This window comes from Microtus pennsylvanicus, chromosome 10, assembly GCF_037038515.1.
Source record: "Microtus pennsylvanicus isolate mMicPen1 chromosome 10, mMicPen1.hap1, whole genome shotgun sequence".
NCBI lineage: Eukaryota > Metazoa > Chordata > Mammalia > Rodentia > Cricetidae > Microtus > Microtus pennsylvanicus.
In genome coordinates, this window is record NC_134588.1 from 29678858 (window position 1) to 29701287 (window position 22430).

Below are 22430 nucleotides of genomic sequence, written 5' to 3' on the forward strand. Positions count from 1 at the left end.
CACACAAAACCTTTTTTTTTTTTGTGGTTTTTTTGAGACAGGGTTTCTCTGTAGCTTAGGAGCCTGTCCCGAAACTAGCTCTCGTAGACCAGAGGCTGGCCTTGAACTCACAAAGACCCGCTTGCCTCTGCCTCCCAAGTGCTGGGATTAAAGGTGTGCCCGGCCAACACATAAAACTTTAAAAATCATTTAAGCTCCCCCATAAAACTACTATTCTGATATAGTCATAACTACCAGTGTATAAATTAATTTTTAAACTTCTATTATTTGTGTCTGTGTTGTTTGTGTTTGTGGGGGAAGGGAGTGAGCAGGTGCGCATGTGCTCCTGAGCTATTGTAGAGGTCAGAGGGCAACTTGCAGGAGTTGTTTTCTCATTCTATTTTGTTTTGGAGCCAGGTGTTGTTTCTGCCAGGTGTAGCCTAGTTAGAAAGCTTCAGAGTGCTGGGGTGGGATTACAGACGCATGCCACCACATCTGGCTTTTTTTTTAAATTTTTTTTTTAAAGATTTTTATTTATTTATTATGTATACAACATTCCTTCCATGTATGCTTGCATGCCAGAAGAGGGCACCAGATTTCATTATAGATGGCTGTGAGCCACCATGTGGTTGCTGGGAATTGAACTCAAGACCTCTGGAAGAGCAGTCAGTGCTCTTAACATCTGAGCCGTCTCTCCAGCCCATATCTGGCTTTTATATGGATTCCAGGGATCAAACTCAGGCTGTCAGGCTTGTGCAGCAAGTATTTTCACCCATTGACCATCTCACTATCCCCTAACTTCTTATTTAAAAAACATCACAAGTATAGAAAATAGTTCCTGTAGTTGATTTTTTAGATAAAAGTAGAAAGAACAACAGTCCTGGCATGAGGACCAAACCGTAGAACCTCTGAGCTGGTGTTTGTCCTACTACAGTTCCTTGGAAGACTTGACCAATTCAGAGTAAGGGATGATCACTAGTATGGGGCATATATTTCTTGGGTTTTAGCCAGTGCTTTTGTTATATTGTTACAGGTTTTGGAGCTTATAAAGAAACAACTATTTTGAGGACAACTCCTTAGCACATGGAGAGGTGTGTGGGTAGTGGGTGGAGGGCATTTCCTGTCTGCCTTGTTTCATTGCTGGAATTTGCTGTTATTATCTCTACAAATTAGGAAGGGACTTCCTGGTCACACTGGCCATTTTGTGTGACAACACTTGAGAGGGAGTACTCAGGAGAGAAAAGGAAGTGCCATTTGAAGAGTCTAATGGGCTAATTAGGTTGTTAGGGTAACTTTTCTGTGCAGAATAGTAATTTAGCTTTCAGCGTTGATGCTGCAATTTCTGTTTGAGAAAAATTTCTCGTTAACATATGGTAACAGTTTTCCTCCTTCAGTGTTGAGGGTGGAAGCAATACCTTGCTCATGTTAGGCAAATCCTCTATCACTGAGCACTATGTATCCTCAATCCATGGATGTTGCTGGTCTCAAACTTAGTACTTTGCCTTGATCTCCAGAATGCTAGGGTTACAGGCGTATATCACCACACTTGGAAACCATATTCTTTTTTTTAATATTTATTTATTTATTTATTTATTTATTTATTTATTTATTTATTTATTTATTATGTATACAATGTTCTGTCTGTGTGTATGCCTGCAGACCAGAAGAGGGTGCCATACCTCACTATAGATGGTTGTGAGCCACCATGTGGTTGCTGGGAATTGAACTCAGGACCTTTGGAAGAGCAAGCAATGCTCTTAACCACTGAGCCATCTCTCCATCCCGGAAACCATATTCTTTAAAAATCTTTAATTTTAAAGTTAGATTGTAGCCGGGCGCTGGTGGCGCACGCCTTTAATCCTAGCACTTGGGAGGCAGAGGCAGGCGGATCTCTGTGAGTTCGAGACCAGCCTGGTCTACAGAGCTAGTTCCAGGACAGGCTCCAAAGCCACAAAGAAACCCTGTCTCGAAAAAAACCAAAAAAAAAAAAAAAAGATAAAGTTAGATTGTATGCTGACATGATGATGATATAGGTCTGTAATCCCAGCACTTAAGGCTGAGGTAAGAGGATGTGAAAGTTTAAGGCCAGATGCTAATCTCTAAGTCTCTTTCTCCTTAGACATACTTTATAGGAATAAAATTGATCAAACTGAGGACTTGTGTGTGTGTTGTGTATATTTGTTTCTTTTTTGAGACACGGTTTCGAAAGTCTAATCTACACTTGCCAGCCTCAATTTGTATTACTAGTTATAAATTATCCTTATCAAATATTTCGTTATAGCAGCATGAATATACCAAAGAACTCACTGACCTTGCTTCAAGGTTAGTTCTCTTGTTTACAGTTTTTTGTTCTCTTTTCTGAGATAAAGTTTCTAGGGACTGGAGCTTACCATCCTTCTGACCCAGCCTCCCAAGTGTAGGATTATAGGCATGCAATATACAGTTTCCATATGAAAAGGATGTGATAAGTGTGCCCAATTTAAGATGGTACGTGGCCTTTACCTTCACCCCACAATACTTTAAACCTCACTGCGCAATATTGGACTTGCATTCCTTATTGCAATACTGATTGCTGTCCTTATTTTGCATTTTTACATTCCAAAATAACTTTTATTACCCTAAAATATAAAAAAAAATTACAGCCAGATAAACTGGCTATCATTTAAATGGGTGCTTGTTATCAATGGAATATGCTCTATGGATAAAGGTACTTGCCATCAAGCCTGACATTGACACACAGATGGAAGGAGATCCAATTCCAAAAATTGCTCTATCACATGTACACTATACACAGGAACACACACACTCAAGCACATACACATGGGGGTGAAGAGATGGAACTGAAATCTCTACCTTCTTTTTTAGGTTTTATGAATTAGAAGAGTTTAGCTATGCTTAGTGTTCTAACACCTGTGCATTGGCAGCAGGAGAATCAAGAGTTCCAAGTCACCCTCCACTAGTTCAAGGTCATCCAGGACCCTAAAAATGAAAAATGATGATCATGCTCACATACAAAATAATACATTAATATAAATCTTTGGGAAGTGTCTTTTTATTTATTTTTATTTTATGTACATTGGTGTTTTGCCTATATATGTCTATATGAAGGTGTTGGGTACCCTGGAATTGGAGTTACAAACAGTTTTGAGCCGCCATGTGGGTGCTGGGAATAGAACCCTGGTCTTCTGGAAGAGCAGTCAGTGCTCTTAACACTGCCCCAGGGAGTATATGTGCATTTGTGTGCAGGTGCACATGTGTGTATGAGGAGTATGAGAAGGACAGGGAGGACAATCTTGGATAACATTCACCTCCTTTGAAACAAAAGTCTCGGGGCTGGAGGGATGGCTCAGTGGTTAAGAGCATTGCCTGCTCTTCCAAAGGTCCTGAGTTCAATTCCCGGCAACCACATGATGGCTCACAACCATCTGGAATGAGGTCTGATGCCCTCTTCTGGCCTGCAGACATACAGACAGAATATTGTATACATAATAAATAAATAAATATTAAAAAAAAAAAAGAAACAAAAGTCTCTAGTTGACCTACAGCCAAAACTGACAGGCCAGTGAGCTCCAAGTATGCCCCCTTCTCTGCCTTCCCAGCACTGCTATTACCAGAATGGGCTACTACATACAGGAAGAATTTGTACATTTCTGGGTTTCAAGAGCCATCCCTCCAGCCTGGAAAGTATCTACATCTAGAAAGAATTACTATTTTTTTAAAATATTTATTTATTATGTATACAATATTCTGTCTGTGTGTATGTCTGCAGGCCAGAAGAGGGCACCAGACCTCATTCCAGATGGTTGTGAGCCACCATGTGGTTGCCGGGAATTGAACTCAGGACCTTTGGAAGAGCAGGCAATGCTCTTAACCACTGAGCCATCTCTCCAGCCCCCAAGAATTACTATTAAATTGCTTGATTTAAGACTAAAACACATATATACACAAAAACAAGGCAGTAAAGTCATAGTAAAAGTATAGACTACATAAGTCCACCTACGAAGTATTGTAAGAAATTACAAACCAAAAGCTACGGAGAAATCCTGTCTCGAAAAAATCCAAAAAACAAAATTACATAATTCCAAGGACTTTAAGATGTTTATTATTTAAAAAAGGTTTTTATTATTTTTAACTATGTGTATGTGGGTCTATACATGTGACTTCAGGTGCCCTTGGAAGTCAGAAAAGTGGGAACCCTAGAGCTGACATTACAGGCAGTTATGAGCTGCCTGACATGGGTACTAGGATCTTTACAAGAATGAGACCCATAAATCTCCAGACCCACGATTCCAAGTTTTTATGATTATTAATTCTAGTTACTCACATTGAAAAAAGTTTCTCTAATTGTTATTTATGGAGAAAACAGAGAGAGAAAGAAGTCAGGAGATATGCTGGGGCTGTAGTTCATGGACGCAGTGCTTGCCAAGCATGCATGAGGTTGAATCCCTAGTACTGTATAGGCTCACACACATAAAAATTAAAAAATAAATAAATTCAGTTTAGAGACCTGGAAGGCTTCAAATTAAAAATTCAGGTACTGAGAAAACTTACATTTGAATCAACTAAGATGTCAGCCTGAACTACATAGTAAGACCCTGTTTCAAGAATAAAGCAGGGTGCTGGAACACCGGGTTCAGCAGTTAAAAGCATTTGTTGCACAATCATGAGAACTGGAATTCCAATCTCAGAACTCATGTATCAAGCAGGACATCCTGCAAACACCTGTTTAGATTCCAGAATCTAATACCCACTTCTAGTCTCTACATGCGCACAAGTTCACTAATCCCCACATACATATATGTGCATATGCTCATGCAGAACAATACATACACACACACACACACACACACACACACACACACACAAATCTTTAAAAAATTAAAACAAATAGGGGCTGGAGAGATGGCTCAGTGGTTAAGAGCACTTGCTGCTCTTCCAAGAGACCTAGGTTCAATTCTCAGCACCCACACAGCAGCTCATAATCATTTGTAACTCTAGTTCCAGGAATTGCCCTCTTCTGAATATTGTAGGCATCAGGCACTCAAGAGTGCTTACACACATACAGGTAAAACAATCACACATATAAAACAGTAAATAGATAAAGTAGAATATAATAATGCATAGCTATAATCCAGTACCTGGGAGGTAGAGGCAAGATCAGGAGTTCATGGTCATTCTCACTAACATGAGCCCCTCTCAAATAAATAGGATTATATTCTTTACATTTTTGTAAGAGGAAATCTCTGTGCTTTATTTCAGTGAGTTTATTGGGCTTACAGGGGCAGGGGTAAGGGCTTACAGGGGCAGGGGTAAGGGCTTACAGGGGCAGAGGTAAGGGCTTACAGGGGCAGGGGTAAGCGGTTACAGGGGTACGGATGATTCACATCACTTCAAAGTCTCACCACAGCATGAAGGACAACTTCCCCATGGCTGCATAGATGGAGTACGCCTTCAGTTAACCTTTCAAACTACTCTAGCACCCCCTAGTTTGGGTTTTTCAATCGAGGTTTCCCTATATAGCTCAGTTTGGTCTTGAACTCAGGATTCTGTCTCTGCCTCCTGAATGCTGGGAGAAACTGTCACTCCCAAGTATATTCTAGGGTTGGGGTTTTAAGGTCTCACTATTATTTCCAAAACTAAACTAACCTAGAACTCATTATGTAACTCAAGCTTGCCTTTAACTTTCCTCCTAACTCTAAAATAATGCTGGGATTACAAGCATATACCACTATGCCCAGTTCTTATTCTAGTTTTGATGTTGGGCTTTTACCTTTCCATGTTTCACATTAAAAACAAAACAAAACAAAAACAACAACAAAAAAAGACCAAACTGTAGGTAAATGAGAAAGATGTATTTGACACTAATTTTTGTCTTGTTACATCTGTTCCAAGACTCTTCTTAGCAAAGGGGAAAAAACTTTAAAATTTAAGCTCCTGCAATCCACTAATTAATCTAGACACTGGCCCTAGGTCATTTGTCAAATCCCCTTAAAGCAGGTTGAGAAGGCGTACACCTTGGGGTAAACAGACTTTATCCAAGGTCATGACGCAATCATATTTAAAAAAAAAACCTCTAGTGTTGGCTGGGAAGATTGCACAGTAGGTAAAAGTGCTTATTGCACAAACATGAAGATCTAAATTAGATCCTCAGAACCCATATAAAATCGAACACATGGAGACATCTATAATTCCAGTGCTTCTATGGGAAGATGGTGAGGAGAGACAGAAATCCCAGAAGAATGAAGACTAGGTAGCCTGGCGCATGCACAGTGGAAAAACAAAGAAGCAAGGCTCAACGTTCAAGGTTATTCTATGGCCTCCACAAATGTATGCTATGAAATGTGCACACCCTCATTTTCAAGCATGAGTAAGAACATAGACACAGACAAAAACAACTCTAGACATCCAGCATTCTGTCAGAATAATTAGAAGTTTGAGGCTAACTTTTGTGCTAGGACCCTGCCTCAAACAAAAACAACAACTCTAGCTCGCTGAGATTTCCTAGCCCCTATCTGTTCAGTGCTGTTTGGAATCATAATATTTATCTAAAATAATTGTTTCCATTCTTGATGTTAGTATTACAGTTAATGCATCTAAATTGTAACAGAGGTAAATATCTATTGGTCAGTGTATTGCATCTAGTGAAATATGGTTTACTGTTTATTCTTTTCAACTACAGTTTTGAATGTGTCATTAGTTTATATCCTGTGGAAGAGAGGACAGCAACTGTCTTTTTTTAATGATTAATTTTATTTCATGAGCATTGGTATTTGCCTGCATGCATGTCTGTGAGTGTGTCAGGATCCCCTGGAACTGGAGGTACAGACAATATTAAGATGCTGTGTCGGGCTGGGAGTCCTCTGGAAGAGCAGGCATTGCTTTTAACCATTGTGCCATCTCTCAAAGCCCCAAATGCCTCTATTTTTAATTAATTAATCATTTTTTTGTTATTTCTTTATTTTTTGTTTTTCGAGGCAGGATTTCTCTGTAGCATTGGGGCCTGTAGTGGAAATAGCTCTTATAGAATAGGCTGACCTTGAACTCACAGTGATCCTCTTGCCTCTGCCCCCCCCCCCCCGCCCCCAAGTGCTGGGATTAAAGGTGTGTGCCACGTTTTTTATTTTGTTTTATTTTGGTTGTTTGAGACAGGGTTTTGCTGTAGCTTGGAAGCCTGTTCTGGATCTAGCTCTTGTAGACCAGACTGGCCTCAAGCTCACAGAGATCCTGCCTGCTTTTGTCTCCCAAGTGCTGGGATTAAAGGTTTGTGCCAAAACCGTCCGGCTGTGTTTTTTATTTTATGTTTTATTTATTTATGTTTTTTATATCCACATAGTAAGAAAAGTCTCACTATGTAGCCTTTGCTGGCCTGGAACTCCCTATTCAAACCAGTCTGACCTTGAGCTTGTAGCCCTATTTTTGCTTCTCTAGTGCTGGGATTAAAGACATTATTATTATTGTTATTATTATTATTATTATTTCTTACTTCATAGCCCAGGCTGGTCAGGTACTCATTTTGTGACTGCAGATTGACTTTGGACTCCTTTGAACTGGCAATGTTCCTCTCTCATCCTCCTGAGCCACCATACCTGGTTTATTTATTTTTTTAATTAATTAATTATTTTTTTTTTACAATTTTATATATTGTGTATATGTGTGATGCATGTGGACACACGTGGCACTGCACTTGTGTTAAGGTCAGAGGATCATTTGGAGTCTGTTTTCTCTTTCCACCTTTACATGGGTTCTGGGAATTGAACTCATGTCATCTTCACTTGCAAAATAGGGTTTGAGCGCTCAGGTTATAACTTACAAAGTAAATGCTTTATCTATTGAGCCATTTTGCTAACCCCTGATTTATTTTTATTAAGAATGATTCATTTTGCTGCGCAGTAGTGGCACAAACCTTTAACCCAGCACTTGGGAGGCAGAGGCAGGAGGATGGGTCTCAGTGAGTTTGAGGCCAGACTGGTCTACAAAGTGAGTTATTTCTTTTTATTTTATATGCATTGGTATTTTGCCTGCATGTGTCTGTCTGTGTGAAGTGTTATAGACAGTGTTGAGCTGCCATGTGGATGCTGGGAATTGAGCCTGAGTCCTCTAGAAGAGCAGTTAGTCCTCTTACCTGCTGAACCATCCTTCAGCCCCCAGTTTATTTTATTTATTTTGGTTTTTCTTTTTTTTTTTTATGAAATTTGGATAATTGTCTTTTCTTTTTTCTTTTTATTTTTTTTAATATTTATTTATTATGTATATAATGTTCTGTCTGTGTGTATGCCTGCAGGCCAGAAGAGGGCACCAGACCTCATTACAGATGGTTGTGAGCCACCATGTGGTTGCTGGGAATTGAACTCAGGACCTCTGGAAGAGCAGGCAATGCTCTTAACCACTGAGCCATCTCTCCAGCCCCTTTATTTTGGTTTTTCAAGACAGGGTTTCCCCGTGTAGCTCTAGCTGTCCTGGAACATTCTCCGTAGGCCAGGCTGACCTTGAACGCACAGAGATGTACTTTCAGCCTTCCAAGTACTGGCATTAAAGGAGTTAATGTAGCTTTATTTTACAATGGTTACAATGTTCAGCTTTGTTTGGAATAATTTAAAAACATTTTATAAAATTGTATGTATGTTTGCATGTATGTGTCTGCACATGCCACAGCACGCATACAAGTGATAAGGATTGAAATTGGGGTCTTGCACATGTTAAGTAAATAAGTGCTGTCCACTGAACTCTACCTTCAGCCAGATTGAAGCATACATGTTAGTTCTAATGATCTCCTGAAACAAAGACATGGTTGCAAGGGGGGCATAACAAGGTAGTCATAGCAACAGGTAGTCATGGGTGGTCATATAACCTTTTGAAACAAAGGTAGGGTTGCAAGATGGTTGGTTATAAACAACTTTTTGAAAGAAAGTCATGATTGCCATTCCTGGAACAGGCAACATAGAAGCATTTGTAGTTAAGGTATGAGTGAAATATAACACAATCTTGAAAAACAGAGGTTTAATTACAGACAGGAATGAACCTAGTTCATTTTTACTGTAAAATGGTTTTTAAGCCTAAAATAGAGGTGGATTGGTTCTACAGAGAACAGCTATCAAGAGTAAGTTACTTCCACCTTGTTGATATGGACCTGGGAAGATGAGGCAGTTCCCCTTTCTCTACCTCTCTTGCCCCGGTGGGGTACTGGGATCACAAATGTGCACTACTTCATCCAGCTCTTGCTGGTGTGCGCCACTACAATTGACTGGAATTTTTTTTTATTCAACTTTTAAAAGTCCACCAGTGACACATGCTTTTTTTCCCCTTGGTTTTTCGAGACAGGGTTTCTCAGTAGCTTTGGATCCTGTCCTGGAACTAGCTCTTGTAGACCAGGCTGGCCTCGAACTCACAGAGATCTGCCTGTCTCTGCCTCCCACGTGCTGGGATTAAAGGTGTGCGCCACCACTGCCCAGGCCTAGTAATTCTTCATGTATCTTTTTTCCCCCTTTTTGGTGTAAAGAATGTGTGTGGAGGGCACATTGTATATGTATCGTAGGGGTAGGGTGTCTTCCTCTATTATTGCTCTCTGCCCTGTGACACTGGACGTGGTCTTTGACTGAACTAAAAGAGCTGATCTTTTCAGTTAGGCTGGCTCACCTGGAAGGAAGCTCCAGTGATCTGCCAGTTTTCACCCTGAATAATGTCATGCCTGGGAAGTCAAACTCAGGTCTTTATGTTTGCAGAGCAAGCTTTCTGACCCATTGAGCCATCTTTGCCTCTTCATCTGTCTTTCGCTTGTATTGCCTTCTAGGCCAGCCAGGGATACTCAGTGAGACTCGAGACAAGACAACTAAATGTGATATATACTGGATGGAATATTGGAACAAAAGGATGAGAATGGCTGGGAATATAGCTCTGTGGTACAACTTTGCTGCTTCATACATCTTAAGGCCCAGGGCTTGATACACAGTGCTTCTATTTTATTAAAAATATATGGGGTGGGTGCTCAAGAGATGGTTTAGCTCTTAAGAGGATCTGGGTTTAACTCCCAGCGTCCATATGGCAGCTCACAACTGTCTGTAACTCCAGATCCAGGGTACCTTGATACCCTCTTTTGAACTGATGGGCACTGCACTCATGTGGTACAAAAACATACATGTAGAAAGAATAACCATATACATAAAATTAAATGAATACATTAAAAAAAAGAAATACAGCTGGGTGGTGGTGGTGCATGCCTTTAATCCCAGCACTCGGGAGGCAGAGGCAGGCAGATCTCTGAGTTTGAAGCCAGCCTGGTCTACAAGAGCTAGTTCCAGTACATGCTCCAAAGCCACAAAGAAACCCTGTCTAGAAAGAACAAAGCAAAACAAACAAACAAAAAAACAAAACCAAAACAAAAAAACAAAGGAGCCCCTTGGACAGTAGTTACCATCAGAACACTGTGTATGTTCACTGGATCCCCCTGGAGCTGGAGTTACAAGTAGTTGTGAGCCACCTGTAGGTGCTGGGAATTAACTCAGGTCCTCTGTAAGAGCAGAAGATGGCCTTCTTTGCTGGCCATCTCTCTAGCTATTTATTTTATCGTTATTTATTTACTGTGTGTATATGTGTATGTGTGTTGATGAGTATGTGCCATGCCAGATGTGGAGGTCAAAGGACCATTTTCCAGAGTTGCTTCTCCTTCCACTGTGTGGGTTCTGGGATTGGATTTAAATCTGGCAGACTTGGTGCTGCATTCTTTTCCTACTGAGACATCTCACTGCCAACCACCTGCTTGATAATTAAAAACACCTAAATTGTTACATGTATGTACTTCTCAAATCTTTATCAAGGTGGTAATTCTTGTCACCCTCAACTTGAAAGGATTGTTAACTTAGATTAAAATACTCTCTAGGGTAGATTTCTTTGGATTCTAAAAATTTTGCTCTGAAGTTTTATGCTAATCTTAAACCTATAAGACTATGGACTTAGCAATCTGCTCTTCTGCAGTCATTGGAATGCAATCCTATGAGTATATAATCATGATGATGAAAATAAATAAAAAAAAAAGAAAAAGAAAACTGCTCCCTTATTTCTGATGACCAAGTTTCACAGATTATATATAATTAGGAAAATGCTTTGATTCTTAGTTAATGATTCTCTTTGTGAATAGGCTCAGTTTTGGAGTTTTTATTTAAATTTTCTTCATATATTTCAATTACATTTCTTTCCCTTCCCTGACTTTTCCCAGATCCTCTCCTCCTCCCTACCCATCCATTTTAATGTTTTTTCTCTTTCTCAGAGATACAATTGAAAAGTCAAAGCTGTCCCCCCTCCCCCAAAAAATTCCCAGTAAGATGCTTGGGTAGTAGCAATGCACACCCCTAATCCCAGCACTTGGGAGGCAGAGGCAGGCGGATCAAGACCAGCCTGATCTACAAAGCAAGTTCCAGGACAACCAGAGAAACCCTGTCTCAAAAAAAGAAACTGTCTTCAAAAACCTAACCAAACCAGCCAAACAAACAAAAATCTCAGTAAGGACAAACAAAAAACCCAAATTGAACACCCGTCACCCCCCCCCCCCCAATATCCACACAAAAATGTCTGGTTTCTGTTGCCTCTTCTCCTGGGCATGGAGCATGCCTTGGAGTGTGGTTGATAAACCCAGTGATACTAAATTGAAGAAAACTGATTTCTCCCTTTCCCAGCAGTTAGGGGGTCAGACTTTGGTCCACCGCCCCCACCCCCACCCCGTTAGTGATGAAATTTTGTCTGGTTTGAACTGGTGCAGGTCTTGTGAGCTTCGTGTGTATCAGCCATGTTGTGTTTGGTAGGTGTTTCCTTGGAGAAACCTACTACTGTGCTTCTTAGAGATCCCTTGTGGGGAGGGGACTTCATAATCGCATCCCATTTAGGACTTAGATGAGTGCTCCAAACTTTCACACTCTGCACATTGTCTAGTTGTGGGTCTCAGAGTTAATTACTCTACAGCAAGAAGCTTCTCTCTGAGTTGAGCTGATGCAGTGATGGCCTGAGTCCCAGCCTGGTGTGGCTGCTGTGGGTCCCTAGTGGAGACTGTTCTATGGGTCTAGTAGGAGATGTGTTAAAAGGAAAGAAGTAGGGGAACCCTGGGTCTGCACCAGGAGGACAAGTCCCTAGAGGATGGAGGCGGACTGAGAGGAAGTGCTCCTCAAGAATGAGTTTTTGCCCTGGTGGTGCACACTTTTAATCCCAGCACTTTGGAGGCAGAGGCAGGCAGATCTCAGTGAGTTTGAGGCCAGCTTGATCTGCAAAGTGAGTTCCAGGACGACAAGGACTGTTACAGAGAGAAACCCTGTTTCAAAAAACCAAACAAACAATCAAACAAACAAAAAACCAAACAAAAAAACCCAACTCATTTGACAATGAGTTTTAATTGGTTTGACTGCAGGGAGTCAAAACACAAACGTGTGGAGCTTCTGTTGAGTGTACTTTCTTATTTTGGAAATTATCATACTTTATGCACTTAAACTATAAATTAGAAGCATTTAAGGGATATTCTGATATATTAAATATATGGATGCTAATAATTGTTCTACTAAGAATTCTTATGGCATTTAAGGAGAATCTTAGGCATTCTTGGAAAGTTCTCTCACATGGGCTAACTTTTGATTTTTAACAGTTTCAGTCGAGTGTGCCTAAGTGGTTGTTTCTGAGTTGGTGCTGAGACAGGTGAACTCACAGGCTCCTCAGTCCTCTCTGCGGGGTTTCAGTCCCCAGGGTCGTCTTTCTGATCACCTTCCCGCAGAGTGCGTTTCTGTGCTAAGAAAACAACTCAGCCTTCTAATGATACAGTGCTTGTCATTTTTGTTTTGAAAGTTAATTTTTAAAAAGTTTTAAAAGCAGAGGAAATTAAATCTCAGAAGGAAATTTATATAGGACTGCTTTGTAGTCTGATTTTCTTACTTTTTTTTTGAGATAGAGTAGTATTTTGTATCCCTGCTGGGTCTATTACTCACTATATGCAGTCTAGGCTGGTCGTAAATTCACAAGCAATCCTCTTGCCTCAGCCTCACAAATGCTGGGTTACAGATGTTGAGCCATACATACCATACCTGGTTTCCTGTAACTCAACTCTAGGGACCCACATGGTGGAAGAACTGATTCCCTAAAATTGTCTTCTGATACATACACACCCTGATCAGTTTCTTCCTTTCTACCCCCCTCTTTCTTTCCTTCCTTTTAAAAAGTTAACCTTACCAGAGTCTGAGGTTTGCCAGGCAGATGTGTACCACTGAGCCATAACACCCTGGTTCCTTTCTGGAAGCTGTTAGCCTTTGTAAAGTATAAGAGCAAAGCTCTGGACTAGCTTTCCTCTTACTTAGGCCACACGGCATTAAGAAGCAGTGTGGTTTCTTTCCTGTGACATCTTGTTCTGTGTAAATTTAACATAATTTCTTCAGATTGATCTAAACATAAACTTTAATCTTTGGCGATTCTGTGAGGTATTTTCTGTTTTCTTCTTTTTCTCTTTCAGGCAGGTTTAGAATTTTTTGCCTTCTTAACCTCAGCCTTCTAACAGCTGGCATTACAGGTGTACTGGCACACCTGACTATAGAATACTTTATGTATGTTTGTGACATAATTTCATCCCATGGTGGCTTGAACATAGCCAAAGATGACCTAGAACTTCTGATCCTCTTGTTTGTGCTTCCCAAGTTCTGGGATCACAGGTGTGCTTCACCATGCCTGTTTTATTTTTGCAATGTATGCATGGGCTTGCTTGTGCTGTGTGTCTGAGGGCTTCTCAGACAAGTTGGCATTGGGATGACTTATAGGATTTGCTTGTTCCCACCTCTCATCACTGGCATTACAAGTGTGGGTCACTGTGCCCAACTTTTTTTTTTTAATTTATTTTATGTATGAGTGCTCTATCGATTTTAGGCCAGAAGTGGGCATCAGATCCCACTATAGATGGTTGTGAGCCATCATGTGGTTGCTGGGAATTGAACTCAGGACCTCTAGAAGAGCAGCCAATGCTCTTAATTGCTGAGCCATCTCTCCAGCCCCACTGTGCCCAACTTTTATCTGGATTCTGAGGGTCCTCACATTTGCACAATGGGCACTGTAACCACAGAACTACTTCCCACAGCCCAAGCCCAGTTTTTATGTCATGCTGGGGATCAAATCCATGTGTGTATATATATACACATATATACAGATATCACATATATGGTAGGTCTTGTGATGGTTGGTCTTGTCAACCTGATGACATCTAGAATAATCTGAGACAGGGCTCTAGGCATGGGGTGGCGGATGTCATCTTAGATTAATTAACTGTGGGCAGGACCATTCCCTGAAGGGTATCTTGGACTCTCAAAAATGAAGAAAGTGAGCTGAGTACTAGAACGCATGCATTGATTGATTCATTGCTCTCTGCTTGCTGATTGATGTGGTGCGACAGATGCTTTGAGCTCCTGCAGTGAAGGACTGGACTCTTGAATTGTGAGCCAGGATGAACCCTCTGCATGTGGAGACCTGAAAAGGGCATTCCCTCTCTGACTTGGAGCTGTGGATGTGCAGGGATTCTCAGTTTGTTATGTTGGCGAAGGATCTAAACTTTCCTCCGTGTAATTATGCTGCACATGTTCCTAACTGCTGAGTCATCTCTTTAGCTTTTGTTAGAGGATTTTATCACACCAACAGAAAGATAGACTAGACAGGAGCAAGCATGCTACAAGCTGAGCCACATCCCCAGCTTTAATACAGTTCTGAGTATGAAATTGGATTAAAGGCTATGAATTAGTATTTTCATAATCTGAAATAATATATTATTTAAAATATTTGGGTTTATATTTAAACCAGGTAAGGTTCTCTTGTCAATAAAGTCTATGTCTTAACATTTGTCTTTATTTGCCATGTTAAAATATGTAATAGAAAACTTGTCATTATAACCATTAAGTGTATTGAGTATAAATTTAGTGCTGAATACAGTGTTGTGCATCCATAATCACCATGTCGTTAGAGCTTTCATTATCCCAAACTGAAGTCAGTAAAACATTTTTTTTCTCAGCTGTACCCTAATTGCAGATATTTAAGTTGTTTTCCAGTTTCTACCATATTTAGGTATCAATTTATTCATAATTTGGATTGTTTTGTTTTTTGAGAGAGTTTCTCTGTAGTCCTGGCTGTCCTTGGAACTCACAGAGATCCACCTGCCTCTGCCTCCCAAGTGCTGGTATTAACATAACTTTAATGGTGCTAAATTCAGCACCTTCCCCATGTTAGGCAAACATTCTGCCACTGAGCCGCATTCTTCCTTTTTATTTTTACACTGTTAGGAACTGAGCAATTTTCTTACCTGTTATTTCCTCGTCATTCCTCAGTGGTAGGAAAATCCTCTAAAGAAGAGATAACCTATGTGAGTAGACATTAAGAATATCTTTAAAAATTGGTTTAAATATCTATTCTTTTTTTCTACTGAAGAACTGATTCTGATATAATTTCTTTCTTTTTTTGTATGTCTTTATTTTATTATGTATAAAACAGCACATACCCAATAATCAAAGAAAATTTCAAGTAGTACAAATATTACAATTTTAAAAATAAATATCATAGTGTGATAAGATAATTTGGTATTTTTTTTCCATTTGGAGGGACTTAACAAGAATCAGGATATCTGTAGTTTAGATGGGGATTGAGGCTTTTTTCTTTTTTTTGATATAAAATAATATATAATTTTTATTTGTATGTATTTATTTTTTATTCATTTTACATACAGTGACACACAAATTCTTTTTTTTTTAAACACAAGACTATCCTTGTAGCCTAGGGCTTGAATTTACTATGTGGCTGGGGGTGACCTTGAACTTCTGATTCTCTTTGCATCCCTCTGTATGCAAAGATTACAAGGGTACTAGGGGTCAAACCCAGGGGTTCAGGCATGCGATAAAATGAACTACATTCTTACCTTAAGTGTGCGCGCGTGTGTGCCTGTGCATGCACGTACACAGGTATATTTGTGCATCCTTATGCCCATGAAAGGCAGGTATGGAGGCCAGAAGTCAGCTCTATGTATCTTTTTTTTTTTTTAATAGTGCCAGCTGGAGAATGGTGGGATATATATATATATATATATATATATATATATATATACACACACACACACACACACACACACACACACACACACACACACACACACACATATATATTATGGTTTATTTAACTTTATTTTATGTGCATTAGTGTGCAGGTGTCAGATCCCCTGCAACTGGATCTTCAGACAGTTGTGAGCTGGCATGTGGGTGCTGGGAGTTGAACCCGGGTCATCTGGAAGAGCAGTCAGTGCTCTTAACATTGAGCCAGATCTCCAGTCCCTTTTTTTGGTTTTTCGAGACAGGGTTTCTCTGTGGCTTTGGAGCCTGTCCTGGAACTAGTCCAGGCTGGTCTCGAACTCAGAGATTCGCCTGCCTGTGCCTCCCGAGTGCTGGGATTAAAGGCGTGCGCCACCACCGCCTGGCTTATTACTTACTTAAAAAAAACTATTTAGTATATTCGGGTGTGGTTGCATGTGTGGAAGTCTGTTCTCTTATACCACGTGATATACAAAGACAAGATTTGGTTCTCAGACTTGATACTAAGCAATTTTACCACTGAGCATCTCACCAGTCCCTCTGCCATCATTTTTGAGATGTTTTCCTACTGACCCTGAAGCTCATCCGTTGCACTAGTTTGCTATCCAGCTGTGGGTTTACAGGTACATGCCTGTCTTTTTTCTCAGGGTCTCAACGCAGCTCCTCATGTCCACTAAGGCAACTCTTCAGCCCTCTCTTCTCCCTTCTTCTCTCCCTCCTTACTAGAGACAGATTGGATTAAATATGTAAAAATTATAGATAATTTGATATTATGTTGTGTTCGTGTGTGTGTGTGTGTTTTAGTTTTTTGAGACAGGGTTTCTCTGTAGCTTTGGATTCTGCCCTGGCACTCGCTCTGTAGATCAGGCTGGCTTCGAACTCACAAAGATCTGCCTGCCCCTGGCTCCTGAGTGCTGGGATTAAAGGTGTGCGCCACCACCACCCAGTCTGATATTATATTGTTTTATAGAGTCAAAATATTTTGTTGCCTAAATCAGCAACTTTTTAACAGAGGTGAGCTCAGGGCTAGGTCAGGATGAGGTGTCTGCCAGGTACTAATATTTGGGGGAAGAGGGTGTATTACATACTCTGAATTTTCTGCTGGAAAACAGGTTGAAAAACTACCTCACCGTTATGTTTTGTTTAACTGATAAGAGATAGTTTATAACCTCGATTTTAATTTTAAAATAATTTAAGTGTACTTAAATCTAATTTAGCTTTTGCTTTCTCCTAGGATTGGCAGCCACCATTTGCTTGTGACGTTGATAAACTTCATTTTACGCCACGTATCCAGAGGCTAAATGAACTGGAGGTAATGTTCTGTTTATCTGTGTTGCAGAGGAGTACTCTCTGAAGATCAGTCTTGGTGAAATGAAAGCATGGCCAGTAATTGATACTCAGTTAGGCATTGTAGCAAACCACATTTCATTAAAGATACTAATTTTTGTCAGTTTTCTTTTGTCTATTTAATTAATACATATGAGTTTTTATTACATAATGATCATTGGAATTTTAAAGTTTATTTTGAAAATAATTTACTTTTGAGAACAGTGATAATTTACTTAGAGAAGAATGCAGTAGGAAAGGTTTTTTAATCCCTAATTTTCTTTTATGTATGAAACTTACATTTTTTTTAATTTGAAAATTTTTTATTTATGTGCATTGGTGTTTTTCATGCATGTCTGTCTGCATGAGGATGTTGAGTACTCTGGAACTGGAACAGATAGTTGTGTGTGCTAGGAATTGAACATGGGTCTTCTGGAGGAGTATCCAGTGCTCTTAACTGCTGAGCCATCTCTCCAGCCCTAGATTTAATTTATATTTTATTTTTGTTGTTTTGAGACAGGGTTTCTGTGTGTGACAGTCCTGTTGTCTGTCCTAAATTCACTTTAGACCAGGCTGGCCTCAAACTCAAGAGATCCCTCATCCTCTGCCTCTTGAGTGCTGGGATAAAGGCATGTGTACTTCAACCGGCTAAATAGATAAAAGTTTCAAAATTTTTATTTCATGTGTATGGCTGTTTTGCCTGCATGAATGTCTGAATTATGTGCATGTCTGGTGCCCTTGGCAATCAGAAGAGGATATCAGATAACCTGGGACTGAAGTTACTGATGATTGTGAACAGCCAGTATTCTTAAGCCAGACTTAGATTTAGTAACACACTTTCCCCAAAGAAAAGTGTGGCATTGTCAGTTATTTAGAGAGCAGATAAAGTTGTTTTTGTTTTTTCTTTACTACAGAACTACAGATTTTTTTTAAATGTATTGATGTTTTGCCTGCATGTATATGTGTGTGAGGATGTTAGATCTCCTGGAACTGGAGTTACAGACAGCTGTGAGCTGCCATGTAGGTGCTGGGAATTGAACCCAGGTCCTCTGGAAGAGCAGCCAGTGCTCTTACTAACTGCTGAGCCATCGCTCCAGCCCTACAGAAAGTTTTAAAATATAAGATAGAAGGGCTAAATAAATGGCTGAGTAGTTAAGAGCATTTCTTGTTCTTGTAGTGAACCCTGGTTCATTTCCTACCTAGCACTCAAGTGGTGATTCACAACCAATCATCACTCTAGTTCCAGAGGAACTAGATACTTTTTGATACTTCCTTCTGGTCTGCAGCTATTTGGTATGCATGCTGTACATTTACATACATGCAGAAAACCCCATTCATACACATAAACATTAAAAAGATAGTACAAGGTAGAAAATACTAGGTTTTGATAACAAAATCTGATTATATTAGTATTTTACAAGTCTTTCAAAGTTTGTTTAATTTGAAAAAGGGTCTTGATATGTAGCCCATGCTGGCCAGAAATTTACTTTGTATCCTAGTCCAGCTTCTGAATTATAAAGCTGTCTTCCTGCCTTCCTTCCCCTCTGGTTTTATGTGATGCTAGAGATTAAATCAGGGCGTCATGCATGCTTAAGAAGTGCTCTACCAATTGAGCTTCATTTCTGTCCATGAAGCGTTTTAGCCTATTTTCAAAAATTTGTAGTTGAACAAATGTGGGTAGGTATGAGCCAGGTGTGGTGCCTCCCTTTAATCCCAGTGCTCAGGGGGTGGAGGCAGGCAAATAACTAGTTCAAGGTTGGGCCTGATCTACATAGTGAGTTCAGTGCTAAATGACTATATAGTGAATCCCTAACCTGGAAAAGAAAAGAGAAACGAAGAAAAAAGAAGAGTAGTAGGTATGTAATAACTTGTAGCTTTGGATTACCGTTGGGAATTGCCTGAACACGGATAAAACTCCCAAACTGTCCCCTTTGTGTTTTATACTAAGGGTAACAAAAACTGATTAGAAATGATTTCATAAATAATGTTTATCGTTTTCCTGTGATCTTTAAATTATCAAATAAGGCTTGCAGGCAGACTTTTCTTTCTCGCCTGCCAGTTCCCAAGTAATCAACACAGAGACTCAATATTAATTATATTAAAAAGCCAAGAGCTCAGCCTTATTGTAGCTAACTCTTACAACTTAAATGAACCAACCCATTTATCTTAATCTATATTCTGCCATGTGGCATTGCCTTGCTATCATCCTGCACCTCCTGTTTCTTCATGTCTGGGCAACAACTCCTGACTCTACCCCTCTTTCCAGTCCTTAGCCTGGTTTTGTCCTCCTAACCTTATCCAGTCCAGCTTTGGGCCAGTCAACTTCTTTATTAAACCAATTCCCCTTAATTTACACAGTGTATAGGAGGATTAATTAAGGTAAATATAGGAAGGCCAGAGTAGTTGGGGATGGTGACACACACCTTTAATGTCAGCATTGAGAGGCAGAGACAGGATGATCTCGAGTTTCAGGGCAGCCAGGACTTTACAGAGAAACCCTGCCCTGAAAAGCAGACTAACAATAAAATTAGAATAAACCATTGCTGATTTTTTTTACAAATAACATTAAATTGTGTAGTTTTTCTTAGTTGAAACATCATTCAGAGCAACAATATTTTATATACTTTGCCTATTTCCCTGTTGTATGCAGAAACTATATTGACTGAGAATCTAAATATAGAAATCATAAGCAGTGTATGTAACAGTGATATTTTTCCTTAGACATAGACAGACAGCACCTCACCTATTTTTTAAATACAACTTAGACAAGCAAACACTCTTGTTCTTAATAATTTAATAATAAATAAATATTAGTTTTGTATTTAAATAGTCTTAAGAGTGAAAAGAGCATAAGGTTATAGGCAGGAGCTTTAAATTGATACCAAGTACATCAGAATATATACATGCCAGTAGTGTAAGCCACTTGGGGGACGAAAATGGTAAGATTGTTTATACCTGTGATTAAGCTCAGCCTTGTGCCATGGGAAAACAAAAATAGGTGAGATTAAAAATGCCTTTTTTTTGGACATTTAGGCCCAAACACGTGTAAAATTGAATTTCCTGGACCAGATTGCAAAGTATTGGGAACTACAGGGAAGTACTCTGAAGATTCCACATGTGGAGAGGAAGATCTTAGACCTGTTCCAGCTTAATAAGGCAAGTGCGGGGCAACTGTCTTATGCAGTTTTGTTTTTTTTCTTTTTTTACGTTAAGTATCACAGCTCTATCTGTCTAGTCTATAAGCCTTATTTCTTTTGAAACGCCTCAATGCTGCAAAGAGTTCTTCCCATTTCCGTTGAGATAAGTGGAACCTAAGGCTCAAGGGATTTGAGAAGACTTCAGCTAAAACAGCTAGGCCATAATTCGGTTCTAGGTCCCACTTCTTTGTACCAGAATGATGGCATGCTTGCTGTCTCTTCTTTAAATACAGATTTTAAAGGTAAGAAAGGAGGATCAAGTACTGGGACAGGGGCCTTATTCCTCTGTGGAGAAGTGAGAAGTAGTTTGAGAGTGGTGAAGTGTCTGTGAACCACACTGTCAAGAGCTGTTCACATTGTAGTTGAAAATTAATGCCTGGTAGTTTTTCTTTTCTTCTTTTGACCTAGGAAGTGAAAAACATCCAAACAAAAAGCATATCAACAACAACGAAAATTATAACTGGGAATTTTGTTCTTAGAGTCATACCTAGGTGTAGGGGATTAGAAGTAATTTTCTCTTAACATTTATTTATTCTTTTTTTTATTTTATTTTTTGCTGTTAATAGTTAGTCGCAGAAGAAGGTGGGTTTGCAGTTGTTTGCAAGGATAGAAAATGGACCAAAATTGCCACCAAGATGGGTTTTGCTCCTGGTAAAGCTGTGGGTTCACACATCAGGGGGCATTATGAGCGAATCCTCCATCCGTACAACTTATTCCTGTCTGGAGACAGTTTGAGGGTGAGTGTTGGAGCCAGCTTTGGCCTGTTTTATTTAACTGCTTATTTGTTTGGTACATTTTCTTTGTGGGCAGTGAGGCAATCTTAATCATGTTCAGAAAACATTGCTGAATTGATTGATTGATTGAAAAATTCTTTGAAAAAGTACTTTGGGGAGCAACTTAAAAGTTTATATTAGAATAAATAAGATTATAAAGAAAATGCTTTTTACTGTCAAAAACAGCTAAAATCTGTATTTTAGTATAGGACTTGATTATTACGTATTTTTTAAAAATTGCATATGTTATTTCAAGCATCCCTGGTTGTCACAAAAAAGTTTGACCTGTGATTTAAGTGGGCTAACAGTTGCTGACTAGGATTTCCAGGGAGGGTGTCAGGTTTATAAAGGAGAGAGGACTTGATGCCGGAGGCCTTCATTTTCTCAGCAGTTTCGGGTAAATGCTGTAACACTGACCCCATATTTCAGGGCTCTGGTAGAAAGGAGTGTCAGTCCATTTGCATGGTTTGACATTCTGTTACTAGAGCAGTCGTCAGTCCTATAACTGGAACTGTTTCTGTGCAGTGGAAAGACTGATAGTTTCTCAGGTCAGAACAATAATAAAAATTCTATCTTAATCCTATAGACCAGTAATACCTAGAATGCTAAGTCCTATATATTTTCATAGCATCTTTATTTTCTATTTTTTTTTGAACTTTTTAGACTAAAAGTGGCTTGTTTTTTTTTTTATTTTTGCATACTGGTTATCGAACAAGCTCTGCCCAGTCTCCCAAGTTGGGATGTTGTTTGTGTGTAGCCCTTGCTGTTTTGTAATTTTAATTTAAACCAGGCAAGCCTTGAGCTCACTGAGATAATGCTTGTCTCTGCCTAAGTGATGGGATTATAGGTGCTGCCACACTTGGCTTTTATTTTGAGACAAGGTCTTCTGTGTCACAGACTGACCTCAACTTGTTGTATAGCTAAGGATGACTTTGAATTTCTAACTCTAATCTCTGAGTTTGAGGCCAGCCTGGTCCTCAAGTTCCAGTACAGGCTCCAAAGCTATAGAGAAACTCTCTCTTGAAAAAACAAAACAAAAAGTATGTTAGTGTTTAGTCAGCCTTTGATGATGTCATTCATTT

General features: G+C 39.5%; 1 protein-coding gene across 2 annotated transcripts in view; it reads left to right on the top strand.

The window, feature by feature from the left end:
* Positions 1-22430, top strand: part of Kdm5b (lysine demethylase 5B) — a 65201-nt gene that overhangs the window by 5085 nt on the left and 37686 nt on the right. Inside the window, exons 2-4 of one of the 2 annotated variants that reach the window (XM_075988037.1) lie at positions 17287-17364; positions 20412-20534; positions 21142-21312. In XM_075988037.1, coding sequence (XP_075844152.1) covers positions 17287-17364; positions 20412-20534; positions 21142-21312 — 372 coding nt within the window. Of the gene's footprint in view, positions 1-17286; positions 17365-20411; positions 20539-21141; positions 21313-22430 lie in introns of both variants that reach the window. The other variant, XM_075988036.1, reaches the window with a different exon arrangement.